Here is a 15,354-nt window from a genome sequence, read left to right as displayed (position 1 = left end):
CGATACTCTACCAGGCAAATTCCGGAAACGACCGTTATCGTAACGGATATTATCCTTCATCTGCTTGGCACGAGCCTCAACGACTCTTTTGCGTGAAATGCATTCCCAAAAGTTAGCTTTGTGAGGGCCCTTGCAATTGGCACATTGAAATTTTCTGGTATCTTCTTTCACAGGACAGTCGTCCTTAGCGTGAGAAGAACCTCCGCAAATCATGCATTTAGCATCCATGCGACAATTTTTTGTACCATGACCCCACTTTTGGCACCGACGGCACTGAGTGGGGTTCTGGTAATTTCCTCCAGGTTTCTGGAAATGTTCCCACGTCACACGGACATCGAACATAAGTTTAGCTTTTTCTAAAGCTTTAATATTATTTAGTTCTTTTTTGTTAAAGTGAACTAAATAATATTCTTGAGAAAGCCCTTTCCGAACAATGCCAGATTGGGTTCTCTTTTTCATAATGATTACTTGGACTGGGGAAAATCCAAGTAAATCATTTATTCCATTTTTGATCTCTTCAGGTGACTTATAGTCACTTGAGAGACCTTTCAAGACGACTTTGAACAAACGTTCAGTTTTGTCGTCATAAGTAAAAAATTTGTGCTTCTTCTCTTCAAGATATCTGAGAAGAAGTTCGCGATCTTTAAGAGTTTCCGGCAAAACGCGACAGTCTCCTTTCTTTGCGATTTGGAAGGAAACCTTGATTCCCCTAATGGAGTTCAAGATCTCCTGCCTAAATCCCCCAAATTCGGAACAACTGACCACGATAGGCGGCACTCTTTGCTTCCTCACTTGAATCAAAGAGCCTGGGCTAGAGGCTGCTTCGATTTGGTGTTCGGAAAATTTGTCTAGAGCATCGAACTGATTGCTCATTTCAATACAATTATTCATTTCACCCTTGGAAGAAACTTCGCATTCCGGGGAAGCGTCCTTTCTTCCATTCTTGCCACGTGTAGTGACAGTTTTAAAACCCACTTTTTTGGAAGGAAGTAGTGAATTCAGAGATTCACCCTTCCTTTTGTTAGTTGTTGATACCATGTTTAGTTAATAAACGAGAAAGACGTGACCTTCGAGAGGTTTTTTCCCTAGACGGTGTCCAAGAAGGATTACCACCGCTAGCTTTCGCCAACGGGTCCAACGAAAAATCGAAGGCACGGGTCCAAACAAGGATCGTAAAGGGATCAATAGTAGAAAAAATAGTACTGAAAAGTACTGTTAAAGTAGCACTGAAAAGTACCGTTTTTAATTTTAGCACTGAAAAGTACTGTTTGTGTAGCACTGAAAAGTACTGTTTTATTGCTTTAGGTAGTTTTTAAGAAAACTTCCAAGAGCAGAGAGAATTCGTGTACGCACAGCACGAAGGTACGATGCGCACTGCCAAACGAGGAACTGATTGCCGCTTTAATGGGGCCACTTTCGCTCTCGCCATTACTAGTGCACTACGAACTTCGTCTCCAACTGTAGCTCGAAGATACGCTGCACTTCCATGGGCTTGCAGGCTAGCATCAGTAAACACATGTAGCTGTAGTGTTTCAATTTCAGTTGATTTCCATCCTCCAAAGTATGCCCGAGGAATTCGGACTCGTTCTACGTCGGGTAAACATCCGATCCACCTTCTCCATTCCAACTCGCTTGCTGAATCAATCCGCTCATCCCAGTCACATCCCGTTCGCCATAAATTCTGGATCAGTATGCGACCATGAATAGTAAACGTTGTCAATAGACCCAGTGGGTCAAACAATCCCATGACACTGCTTAGCACAATTCTTTTGGTTGGTGTTTTTTCTCCCCGCAAATACGGTTTTAAATCTTCTCGATGATCTGTCGAAAATGAAAAGACATCTTCCTTGGGATCCCATATGATTCCAAGCACTCGTTCCATTCCAGTCTGCTTATCTTGGTTGAAGTGGACAGCTTTGTCTGTCTTCTTCCAGCCTAAGTTATGAAGGACCACGGGCCCTCCAAGCTTGTCAACCACACATTGATGCACCGTGGCCAACATGATTATGACATTTTTGGGAATCTGACACTTTTGGGAAATCTGACAATAGGCCTTTTCATGTGACAGATCCGTCTATGCGTTTGTTTACATCGGTGGAGGACCGGTGCTAACACGGGCCTGTCATTTTCATAGAAGAACTGTCAAAGTGCTTCCCGATCAGCTGACTTGAGACGTCATGTGAATAGGCCTATTTTGGATTGTACACGTTAGCTTATAACTACTCATTAACGTGGGTTTAAGCTGGGTAAGGCGCATAATGACGGAATTTATTTTAGTGTGTTATTGCTTAAACATTACACGATTCCTAGAAATACGCAAGTAAATGAGTAAACAATTGTGTAAGCCACTAAATAAAAGGAGAAACTATCTTCAACGTGTTTTTGTTGTAAGCTACGGAGAAATCGTCTTTTGATGCCCCCTTGTGAAGGACTTCTTCTGAGTTAGAAACCCAATTTCGAATCTCAAAACCTCCCTTCGAATGCACCAACTTTACTTCTTTCGCTCGCCGTGCAGCTTCTTCGACAGTGTCAGTGCTGTCCAAGTAGTCGTCCACATAATGCTTGTCGATAATTGCTTCTGCCGCCTCCGGATATTGAGTTGCAAATTCGAGAGCATTTCTATTCTTTATGTATTGTGCTTGACATGGGGAGCACTTGGAACCAAAAGTGGCTACATCCATAATGTAGACTATTGGCTTATCCCGACTTGAATTACGGAATAGAAACATTTGTACCTTCTTGTCAGCTTTGCGGATCATAATTTGGTGGTACATCTCACGAATGTCCCCTCCAAATGCCACTGGATGTTCCCGAAAACGATTTATCACGGAAGGTAAGGCCGCGAGCATATCAGGACCGGTTAACAACTGGGTGTTTAGTGAAACTCCGTTAACCGTGGCTGCTGCGTCCCAGACCAGGCGTACCTTTCCGGGTTTCTTTGGATTGAGGACCACATTGATTGGCAGGTACCAAGAACCAGACGATTCAGCCTCCGATAGTTCTTCCGCTGTAGCACGATGCGCATATCCCTTTTGCTCATACTGAATCATTTGCAATCGAACGTTATCATATAATTCGGGCATTTTCTCCAACCGATGTTCCAAATGTTTCAACCGTCGTAGTGCCATCGGTAGACTGTCTGGAAATTCTGGGTTGTCCGTTTTCCACAGCAACCCGGTCTCAAATCTATCGCCGACTCGCATTGTAGTTTCATGGAGGATCTTTCTGGCTCTTTGGTCGTCTTTGGATTCCTTCGCTACTGCTGCAACGGATTCCTCAAGTGCATAGTGTGATTTCAGGACCTCGTGTAGTTCTTGATTGCTAATAACATTATGGCAACCAACAAACTCTTCTTGCGCACATGTTGTCCTCCTGCTTGGTCCATATACACACTTAGTTTTTATTTCGTTGTTCGGTAAACATTCTTACCGAAAACGCCCTGTAAATTAAAAACGAACTGAAGTTTCGGTATCGCTAACGAGCTTTACCGAAAAAACTTGAAAAAATAGGAAAATCATAAACATATTTATCTTTTTTTACCGAAGTCGTTATTACATTTACCGGAAAACTGTAAATCGTTCAGATTTACTGTAGACTGTAAACTTTTACAGTAGTTCAGTACTAGCGCAACAATGGTTTACCGAACAAATTGTAATTTGTTCCAAACACCAAACATGCCGCCATATTTGTTTCAAAGTGCAAAACGACGCGTTTGGATTGTGTCCGATGATTTTTGAAAGATGTGTTTGAGATCATTTCTTAAAATCTAAGTAGGATGAACAAGACGAGCGTTTAGTTCTTATCCGTAAGTATGATAAGTATATTTTCATGGAAATTTTAATAAAGAGCTGTTTTTTAGGTTGAAATTTGCTGTTTCGATGTTGGATACAATTACCAGTTCACGTCTCGGATTACAACGTCCTATCAAGCATATTCGGAAACATGAAATCAATCCTGCCCTACGAAGTTTTATTGTACTTCCGAACTTCAGACTGTAGAATAATGTACTTCTATTATACAAAATAGATCAATTTGTTTCATTTACCATCAATATCAATTTTCTTTTTTTTGTTGTTTTTAATCATCTGGAATGAAATACTGACTGCCTGCTGATATCAACAATACGTTCGGTAATTAATTTTACAATTTGCTCGGTAATCGTTAACGAACAGTTTGTAATATTTTGACAGCTGTGTTTTGATATAAATTACTGATCGTTCGGTAATTCTTAACTTTACCGAAAGCATTACTGAGCGCTCAGCGGTTTATATTTCGGTAAAAAAATTACCGGAGTCGGTGATATTTTCTAAGTGTGTATGGTCCATCCTAACTTGGAGCGCACTGCAATAGGTTCTCCAATTGACCCCAACCTGGATTCTATCGGCGCAATCGCATGTACGTTGTTTATGCCGATCAAAATCCCTGGACGCTTCTCGTAATATGACTCAAATGGTAAGTTTCTCAGGAACTTGTACTTTTGCATCAATGACGGTGCATTCAAGGATTGCTGTGGCAGCATCAACTCTGGAACTGTTTGCACGGTTCGTAGCAAAATCTTTCCCTCCGTATCTTTTGTGGAGATCCACAAATTCATTTGGCGAGAGTCTTTCTCCGTGCGCTTGATGTCGGCAGTCCAGGTGATCGTCAGTGGATTCTTAGTTCCTTGTACACCGAGCTTGTCAACTAGTGTTTTTTCAACGAGTGTAACTGAGGCTCCTTCGTCTAGGAACGCAAGAGTTTCCACTATGTGTTCACCGCAGTGCAGCATCACTGGAATCATCCGAAATAAGATCGCCTCGCCACATGACATGTGTGTGTTAATCGCTAGCGGTCTACCAGTAGGGTGCAGCAAAGTGTGATGACGGGCAGTGCATCCGTCTACTTTGCAACGGATCTGGAACTTGCATTGGGCTTTGCCATGATCATTCAAGCAGACTTTACAAAGCTTCCACTGTTCAACCAGCTTTATGCGTTCTGATGGAGACAAGCACTTAAAATCTTCACAGAAGCGAAGACGATGATCTGTGCGTTGACAAATTTTGCAAGGTTTCAGTTTCGTTTGATCTTTTGGCTTCGATTGCATATCTGAAGACAAGCTGTGATTAAACACTGCACCCTTTTCTCGTGGCATACGATGCAGTGGTCCGGACGGACCCTGGGTTATTTTGAATTCCATATTAACATTTGCTTCGCATGCTTCTGCTACTATCTTCGATACAAAATCGGTGAATGTTCTCAACGTCACGTGCTTCTTCTTCTGCTTGTAGCGGACCCAATCTCGTTTATCCTGCGCTGGAAGTTTATCCACCAAATCTTGAACTAAGAGTGGATTTACTAGATGCTGTGTCAACTCCGCGGCCTCCAAATGGTCACACAGCTGTTCAACGGCATTACCAAATGGTATGTAGGTAGAGAGTTTATCTGGCTTGGGACAATCCAGCTTCCTGATCTTGTCTAGATGGTGGTGTAGCAATGGACCGATGCACGAGTTCACTAATTTGACGTTTGAGCGGTGCCGAATTCACTCGTTGTCATGGTCACATAAATAACACGGCACCGCTTAAATGTCAAATAATGAACCCGTGCATAGGTCCATGGACCGATGCACCAGTTCACTATTTGACGTTTGAGCGGTGCCGAATTCACTAGTTGCCATGGTCACGTAAATAACGCGGCACCGCTCAAACGTCAGATAGTGAACTCGTGCATCGGTTCATTGCTCGGGTCGCCCAAAAAGTTGACGGAGCTTGTTAATCACCTTGGCAACTGATTGTGGCAGTAGCAGTTGGCTTCTGACGCTTTCTAATGCAGGGCCTTTCAAGCACTCTTGGAGGCGAACCAAGTTCTCTACATCACTAAAACCGCAGGCTGCATTAGAGGCATTATAGCTTCCAATAAATAATGGCCATTCCTCGGGTTTTCCCGAGAAAACAGGAAGTTTTCTAGTGATTCCGTTGCGTGCCGACAGCTGTGCTTTTGTTGGCCCCCGCCCGTGGGGAGCTAATGGCGCGGTAGTCTTCCCTCTCGTCTGGTTGTCTTTTTTCACAGCCTTTTCCTGCTCCACTTCGGATTGCTCATCGTCTTCCGTATCCTGCTCATCTTCATCGTCAGACGATTCTTCTTCGTCATCTTCTTCATTTTCGCTACCCTGAACTTTATCTTCCAACTCGTCGGGGTTTTTTTCTTCGGCGTCTTCGTCGAATGATTTACTTTTCGAGCCAACCGCAGGAACCATGGCGAACCTGCTGATTTTCCCTTTAATTGCAGAACTTCGAACCGGTGTCTGCGAATATAATTCACTGGAAGACTTTGGATGGTCGGATTTTGAGACGACTGCAGTCTTTTGCTCCTGCACCGGCTTGATGGACTGAACACCATTTGGGCACAACTCGTTAGGTCGCTTGAGTTGATTGCTACCATCAATAAGTTCCTGCTGGTTACTCTCCATTTGAACTTGATAGGACTCTCGCATAGCCTTCACTCTTGCTAGGTAGTTCCGCTTCCTTTCTAAGGCGACCTCCAATAACTCCCTTTCCTGCTGCATTTCCTTTTCCCGAAGCTCCTCTTGCATTTCCATCTCCCTTTCCTTGAGAAAACGATCCATTTCCATCTTCTTTTCTTTCAGGTTTCGCTCTTCTTCCATTTCTCTTTCCTTCGCTTTTCGTTCCTTCTCAAGAGCCTTTAGTTTTTGATCCAGCGTCTGTCCAGGGATTTCAGACGTCACACTGGACTTATCAGACTCATTACCCGACGTAGCCTTCTTTCGTTGCTTTTCAGTTTTAGGTTCCTGTCTTTTTGTCAATTTCTTAGCGTACTCTTGGCAGCTGGATTCGGAGCAAAACCAGTTCTTCGCCTCTGCCACATTTTCATTTACTCCTACGCACCGGTAATGGAACCACCGGTTACAGGAATAACATCCCACCATTCCTTCATCTACATCTGAAGTCGTTTGGCACATTCCGCAGGCAGTCATGGTTAAGTCGTCAGCAGGCATCGTTTTGAGGTTATCCGAGTAAATTTTTTGAGTTTGTTCGGATTGTATGCAGAAACGACACTTATTTTCTGTAGCAGTCTATTTAGAGCAGCTCAAACTGAAATCAATAATTACATTTGTCATACGAATTTACATAACTTTTTATCTGTGACTTACAAATTTAGTTTCACTGCTAGCCTCGTGGAACAATTTCGCTGAACGGATCCAATTTTGCGCAGAAAACGGTTTAACATTAGCCTAGTAAATTGATGTTTTAGTATATTCATTTATAATTTTAGTTCTAGAGTACTCACTTTGAATTTTTTGCTAACTTACAAACGGTTTTATCTTGCAGTTGCCAAACTTTAGTAGATAGTTTTTATCAAAAATAGTAGTCGTAACCACGTCGTAGTTCACCTAAGCACAAACCATCATTTGAGTATGTATTTTATAACTTTAGCCTTCAAATTCATGAACAACAACTTACTTAATAAATGCCCGTAGATTACCACCAAATTTTAGTTTTTAATTCAATAATTTTCGTCTCAAATTCAACAATTTCCAATAGTTTCATATAGCACAATTCACATTCAATCTAGGTTTTGTTTTTGTTTTCCCATTATCTTATCTCTAATCCGATTTGTAGACTGGCGCATTCTCGTCATCCCAGTGGTGTTGACACTTTGAAATGGGTATTTTTGGAAAGTTTTTAGACACCTTCCTTCATTATGAATTAACAAATCCTTGGCAGGTACACCCGAAAGTCACACTATTCAGCTTTTTACGTTAAGCTATCATTACACAATGTCCAATGTTTGCCGTTTGGCTATTTGACTTTGGTATTTCTGGCCTACCGATTTTCCGAGACTTAGTATACTAGCCTATAGGTCATGCTTTTCAATTGTTGATTGAATTGTCAAAAATTTCACTAGGTTTGTTCTGCAGTTGTGTTTATTTTTTATTGCAATATTTATCTTTTTTAGGAATCGACAAGAAGCGTTTTTGATTTAGACATTTTGGAAGCGTTTTTGACCTATTTTTTATAGCTGCATAATTTTGATAGCAATTTGTACATCGGTATTATTTACGGAGAAAGGGTTTGAATTTAAACTTGCATAAAAGATTTAAAACGTCTTCAATTGATGGTCTGAGATGTTTGAATATCGTCAAGTTCTGTGTCGTTCAAACGTGTTGTTAAATTTTTTTAACCATTGACGGATAATTAATTTGCCTCAATTATGAGTCTATCATTTTTGGGGGACAGTATTTTTATTGGATCAAGAAAACATGACGCAGGGGGTATGGTAAAACTTGTACCCAGATGTATTTACTTCTTCGTATACAAAAATGATCAGAAACCATTCAGTTCAAGATTTTGGCTGTACTTTAAGCGAGAATATCACCTCAACTCCATAAATTCATTCAAAGGTCATCTAAGGTCAGTCTTGCAAAAAAAAAAAAAAACTCTAACAAAATCATTAGTATTCAATCCTCAAAGCTGTTTGTTTGGCTTCAAAATCTTCGTACAGTTCCTAACACTCATTCACATAGTTTCGCTCTTAAAATAGATCATTATCGCATTAACAGGAATCAGTCTCTTTGGTGCCTGCTTACTATTTACCTAAAATGCCAAAAATATTAGTAAACTGTATTTAATACAAAAGAAGTACGTAAACTGCATTAAATACAGAAAATCAGGAAGGATTTTTTCAGATTTTTGTTACCTTAACCCGTATAGGCCTGAGTTGAAGCAAAAATACTAAAACCCTTACCGCTCAGCGAATTCTAAACGGATTTAAATGATTTTTTGTCAGTTCATTGGCCCACATATCTAGTTTCTGGAAGTGGCCAGAGGTACTCGAAAATATTCCTGTGGCCGGAGTTATTCCGGTGGGTCACTGGGTCAAGTCGGGTGAAAAAGGGCAATTTTTTTGGGACATGCCAAGTTACCTCTATTTATTTGCAATGACAATCATTTTAATTTGCATAAATCAATCTGATATTTAACATTATGAATGAAGAGTTTTGCGCCGTTTAAAATATACCGGATGTGGCCATTCGGACGTAATGCTCGGAATAACCGGCTAGAGATTTGTTGGATACTAAACCGTTTCAACTCTCGAAAAGTAGTAATCAAAGATAATTGTGCACTAAAATGCGCTCCCATAAGCTTGGCACAGATGTTCAGATACAAATTGGACACCTTATCATAAGTTTGAGGCGTCCTTGGACCCGAAAATGGTCATTTGTAGGATTAATCAAATGCAAAACTTATCCAGCTTTTTACGCTCGCCATAAAAACAATATGCTATAAAATATTTGACAGATGCTGACTATCAGCACTGAACTGAAACTTGGAAATATATCCTCAGCATGCCTTGACGAACCGTCAAATTTCATTGTTTTTCTTTCTGTCAATCAAATGAAAAGTTTGTTTGAATTTGCGGAAATAATCTTATTCGTTATTGGCCCTGTCCTTCGGTTCAGAAAGGGGTATGGGCGCGTTATGCTAACTCGGTCGAGGCAGATTTCTTGTATGAACAAGTTACAACATGGACGTTCTAAAATGCCAGAATGAAGTGTTGTGCTTGTGGGGAGCAAATGGAAATGGGATGGAAGGTTATTACTTCGCGTTCGTGCCTTACTTCTGCTTATCTAAAAAGTTATATACAATAACCGACCCTTAGCTTAACCATCTAAATTAACAGTTGCAACTACAATAATCGTTCTGAGATTACAATTCAATAAAGTGGACACATTATAGCCGATTTCGGAAATTATCTGTGACTTGAAATTTTATTACCTTCAGGGGCACAATCGCACAGTACCCTTCTCACCCGACCTGACCCAGTGAGCCACCGGAAGAACTCCGGCCACAAGAATATTTCCGCGTTCTTCTTTCCAGTTCTAGAAACTAGATATGTGTACCAGTATACTGACAAAAAATCATTTAAATCGCTGAGCGGTGAGGGTTTTAGAATTTTTGCTTTCACTCAGGCCTATACGGGTTAATCAAGGATCCATTTTTTGACGTTCATTTGCATCAACATGCAAAAAGCAAAGTTTGCTTTGATTAAACCATAAAAATATGAGAGTGTAGGCAAGTCACGTTAAAAAGGGGTGATTCAAAGTTTATTCGCGACTACGACGCAAAAAGAGATTCCATAAAGCACTCGCACCAACGGAAAACCTCGTAAGGAACTGTGATCGTGTGCGTGAAAAAAAGCATAAAATATCAGAAAACTGAAGAAAACATCAGCAGCTTCGTAGTCGCGAATAGCAAGCTAGCGTAAAATGCTGGAATGGGCCCTTTCATGTGACGTCTATCGTTTTCTGGTGAGTTGCGATATTGGTGGCAATGATGATGTCGCGCTAAACGATAAGTGTTCCCCGACAGACGAAAAAATCAAAATCACATCTCGAAACGAACAAATTGTGATAGCACATCTCAATTTGATATTGAACAGATGTTCGAAAACTGTATAAATCTCAGCGCTACAGCTCAACATCTGGAAATATGTAAACAAGATCAAAATTAGTTCGTTGACATGGAACAAAACACAAAATGGTCGGACTGCAAAGTGAGATGTCGGGGCAACGACTAGGAGCAAAAAGAAGTCTCAGAAAGCAAAAAACCTGATGCTCTTATTTTCCTGATCTTCGATCGGGAAGGCGTAGCCGAATGGGTAGCTCTTCTGCTTATAGATCTGAATGTCGAGGGTTCGATTCTGACTGTCGGCTTTTTGATTAATTTTATTCGTTGCCATCTGTCAGATCATATTTTGATATTGATTTGTTGGTCAATCAAGAGTTTGCCAGATATTGTTTTGATCTTATAATATCTTAATAAGATATTGTTTAATACTTCTCCATATTGATTTTTGATATTATTTTTGATCTTTTATCTCTTATCTCCAACAAACCAATAGCTGATTATGATCGTCAGAAATTATTTTAGAACAATAAATATGATCTTTGTCAGCTTTTTCCACCTGCTCGGGTATTGGTACATCGACCCTAAAACATTTTTTTTAAATCTGGACATGAATATCAACAATAAGTGAAAAGTGGAAGTGTATACAAAATTAAAATACATTAATGAGGAAATATGAAAAATGTGGGTTCCTGATCTGATGAAATTGAAACTTTTTCGCAATTTCATAAAAAATATTTGTATTTATCTTTTTCTTTTGAAACACACACATTCGAAGCCAAAAGTATTTTTTTAACTCTGAAATTCAACTAAGTGCCTTGCTTTTTTGCAACAACCTGTCCATATACATATAAATCCGATTTTTAAGCAAACTTTTCGAATACATTTTCGGCCTTTCCCTATATAAGGGAAATTATAAATTGGAAGGTTTATTTTTATTTGATATTTTTAGGTGTTTTAAGTATTTATCGAACTTGATCGGAAAGTGATAGCAGCAATAAAATCATCGCAACAAAAGGGCTGACAAATTAGAATCCATACCACTTGCCACCGAATGCTCCACTTGCCCCTTTTTTTCTTTGTTAGGCAAACCTTCAAACAATTATGGCCTTCTTTCATCGTTATTAACGTGTTTTTTTTACATTATGCTACTTTAACAAGAGCTAAGTAAGTTGTAAATCCGTTTGCGGCGCACCTGGCGAAGTGCTATGGCGCACCAGGGCGCCGCGGCACACAGTTTGGGAAGTACTGCTCTAGTATGAGACCAGTAAAACTAGCTCAGATAAATTATTTGCGAAACTATTCATATGAACACCGTTTTGATTCATATTCCAAACACTCAAGGCCAACAGTGACTTCCAATACATCTGATAGGCATAAATTGCCATTTTACCACGCGTAATGAGTTAATTAATTTAAATTAGCTGATATTTGTGAAACTTTCTTCACAAAGTCTAACTGTTAGCTATTGGGTGTGCCGATACATTTGTTTGTTTTAGCTTGTTTAGTATTGTGTTTATCGTAAAAGTATGAAACAACATTTTGATTCAAATGCCGAACACTGTGTGCATTCTGTCTCATATTCCGAACACCTTGGTTATGTCGAAATTAATTTGACAATATTTCAATTCCTATGGGATAGCATAACAAGAAGTTCTTGAATAGTAATCAATTTGCCGCCGGTCTACGATAATTGAGATTAAGAGAGTACGAAAAACAAAAATGAATAATCATGTGCCTCCATGGGTCTGTTCTAAAAAGGTGTAGGTACGATTCCTCCTTGTACCAACGTCCAATGCGACTGAATGGCGAATTTGATTTAGAACAGAAATATGGCCGGTGAAAGATGCGTATTACAGTACCGTTTTGTTTCAAATTTCGAACATAACTTTTTCCGAATAGTGTCGACTTCAAAGGTAAACATTTATATTTTCACAACTTGACTCAAAGAATTGTGAAGAAATTTGAGGGGTTTTCTTGAAAAATCGTTATAAAAAGTCGAGTGTTCGGCAAATAAATCATGTTCGAAATTTGAAACAACACGGTATTCTCCCCTCATAAACGGCTCAAAGCTTCACCTGAGTGGTGGTGATGATAGTCAAAGAATATTCAAACAGGAAATAAAGCATAACACTAATCGACAGACCATTTGTGTCCTCCAAAGTCGTCTCCTTGACAAGCGCCAACCAGACGAGTTTTCCTTCACCTAGAGAGGCTGTAATTTTCCCCGATTCGTTTGGCGTTGGTAGCCACTAGTTTACATCTAGCCCTACTTTACGCGTTCGTTTGTTTCGTTTGATGACGATGATGATGATGATGACGATCATGAGCGGTTCGTAGGAACGATTTACGAGCAAAAGACCCATGTCAGCGAAATGATCGCACCCCTGCGAGTGCGGCTTATTTTCCCAATCAGTCGAAGATTTTTTTCGGGCGCGTGCATAGGTGGCGATTGTTTGTCTTCTTGGGATTTTTAGCGGTTGAGATTTTTCGGAAAATTCCTATCACAAACGCGGTAATTATTGAGGGATTTGTGCGGGAAGTGTTATTTGACAAAAAGTGTTTATAATTTGGTGATACTCAATTAAAAGGAATAAAGGATCAAATTCCTAAAAAAGTTTGGGAAAATTCAACAAAATAAGTGTTAACGAATTAAAAAAGTTTAGTGGTTTAGTGAATTAATCTGCATAGCTGATTTTGATACGTTACCGGTACCTATACAGATGTCAGCCACTGTGAATAGAGCGAACGCCAAGTCCAACGAAAATAATGAGGTGAGTGACCGCATAGAAAATATTCAGGAATTATATGCATAGACTAAGAAACTATGTGTCAAGCATCTTCTTCATCTTCTCGTTGGGATTACCCTTAGCATAGATTTACTTTGTAGTCGCGTACGTTTGTTGCCAATATGAGGGAGACCTTTAAGCACATACGTTTATACAATGTTGTAGTCATAAACGATGCAGCGGATATGCTCTATGCTGTGCGCTGCTAGATATGTTATATTTGCATGTGCATTTGGTTCACAGCCGGCAGTTTTCCTACAATACATGCCAAAATGATTATTTAGCACTTGCCTCAAATTGTTCAGTGATATAGTAATGCAGTGCTATTAAATTCGGATTGGTTAATGATTTTGTAAACTTGAAGTTTGAAAATGTATTTTTCAATAGAATAAAATCGACTTGAAGATTTAAGTAAACTTCACTATTTTAACACGCATAGTATAACACTGTTAAACAAGTTTACAATGCATTGACGTGATACCGTTTGTTCGTCCATATGTGTACTTTAAATACCTTTTCAAATTTTTTCATCGATGAGAATCATCTTTAGCGCAAAATTTTGCAATAGAATCATTGCAATTATTGTTACAGTCGGAATTGTTTGAAGCAAACCAGCAAAACTTAACTTCCAGTGGGAACATAATTAACTAATGTTAAAGAACCGGCAATCCAAAATACCGAGTCTAAAAGTCAAACACGAGCTTTTCTTTCACTGTGAAGATTTAGATAACCAAATAGAGTAAAGTGGGGCAAAAGTTCGAGTGGGGCAAGAGTTGCTTTTTAAGATTTCTAGCTCAATTCAAAACAAAACTTATAAATGTCATGGTGGCTCGAATGCTATTCAATTAAGAGACTTTTACTCCAAATATGATAAAAATCGATTGATATTTGTAAACGTTATGGCTATTTGTTGTTTTTCGACGTAAATATTGTAATTTTTGGTCAAACTTTCCTTGCATGGAACTAATTGAAAATAAAATCTTTTACAATATTTTATGTAAGGGCGTTCCTAGGCCTATCATAAGGAAGCTTCGAGGTGTATTCGTTTTTGCATAAATGCTTGGAAACAATATTTAGCCCATAGTGGGGCAACAGTTCGAATCAGCGGGGCAAAAGTTCGACCCATGTATAAACTTACGGAAAAATTTGCAAATTGCCTAAAATCCACATATTATCTTCATATTTAGCAAAATTTGTCTGATCGTGCGAAAGACGTAACCAAAATTTTACATTTCCACTTAGTTTTGCGAAAACGGCTATTTTCGAGTATATCACAATTAACCCTGTTTTGGGCAATTTTTAGATGAATATTTAGTGTGTATTTTTCGGCAAACTTAAGTTTACGGCTGGTGTGAAGTATGCCTGCCATTAAAGTATCGATATTTTGTATTTTAGTCAGCGAACTTTTGCCCCACATTAGATTTGAACTCTTGCCCCACTGATGGGGCAAGAGTTCGTTTAAGACAATCAATTTTGAAATTGTTATAACTAAAATTAAGTAAATATTTTGACACAAATTTGTTCAGCAAAGTTATAGCCAATGTGTTGAAGGTTCACTGTATGGTATTTGTTTTGTTTCAACTGCTATTGTTTTCCTGGAAACTTTGATTATACCACTAAGGTCGAACTTTTGCCCCACCTTACTCTATGTGTGAACATCTTTTTACTTGTTTTTTCAAGTAGGAACATCAAATTGTGGTTTTGGATGATTTTGCCTACTTCGATAGCAAACTATTTTTTCTGTAGGCATGGCTTATACAGGAGTTCATATGCTTTAAAAATAGTTGTAAAATTTGGTTAAATACTGAGCTAACTGAAATATTTTTGGTGCTTCGGATTCTGCATCTTATGTTAATTTTCCGTTGAACACTTCACAAGCACCGCGCTGATGCTGAGTACGAATATAGATCGATGTTGTACAAAATACAAAAGCGCTACTACTGAAGTATCTAAAAGTCCCCAATATATCTAAATATTTGACAAACTTCCCACACAAAGTTTCCTATTTCCTATTCGGAAAAGGCAAGAAAATTTTGTTACTTATGAGCTTTTTTTAATAAATTCTTCAGAGATCTGAGAGTCATAACTTCGAAGATATAACTGTAAAAATAACTAACATTTTAGTGCAAATTTGAACCGAACTAAATTACTTCTGCGAA

General features: G+C 39.1%; 1 protein-coding gene across 1 annotated transcript in view; it reads left to right on the top strand.

The window, feature by feature from the left end:
• Positions 1 to 12,841: 12,841 nt before the first annotated feature.
• The window catches only part of LOC5576419 (calcium-binding protein E63-1), a 372,289-nt gene continuing 369,776 nt past the window's right edge, over positions 12,842 to 15,354 (top strand). The window contains exon 1 of the mRNA XM_021841267.1: positions 12,842 to 13,180. Within this exon, the coding sequence (XP_021696959.1) occupies positions 13,130 to 13,180 (51 nt within the window). The 5' untranslated portion in view covers positions 12,842 to 13,129. The remainder of the gene's footprint in view (positions 13,181 to 15,354) is intronic.

This window comes from Aedes aegypti, chromosome 2 (genome assembly GCF_002204515.2).
Source record: "Aedes aegypti strain LVP_AGWG chromosome 2, AaegL5.0 Primary Assembly, whole genome shotgun sequence".
NCBI lineage: Eukaryota > Metazoa > Arthropoda > Insecta > Diptera > Culicidae > Aedes > Aedes aegypti.
This window is presented reverse-complemented; position numbering and strand designations above follow the sequence as displayed.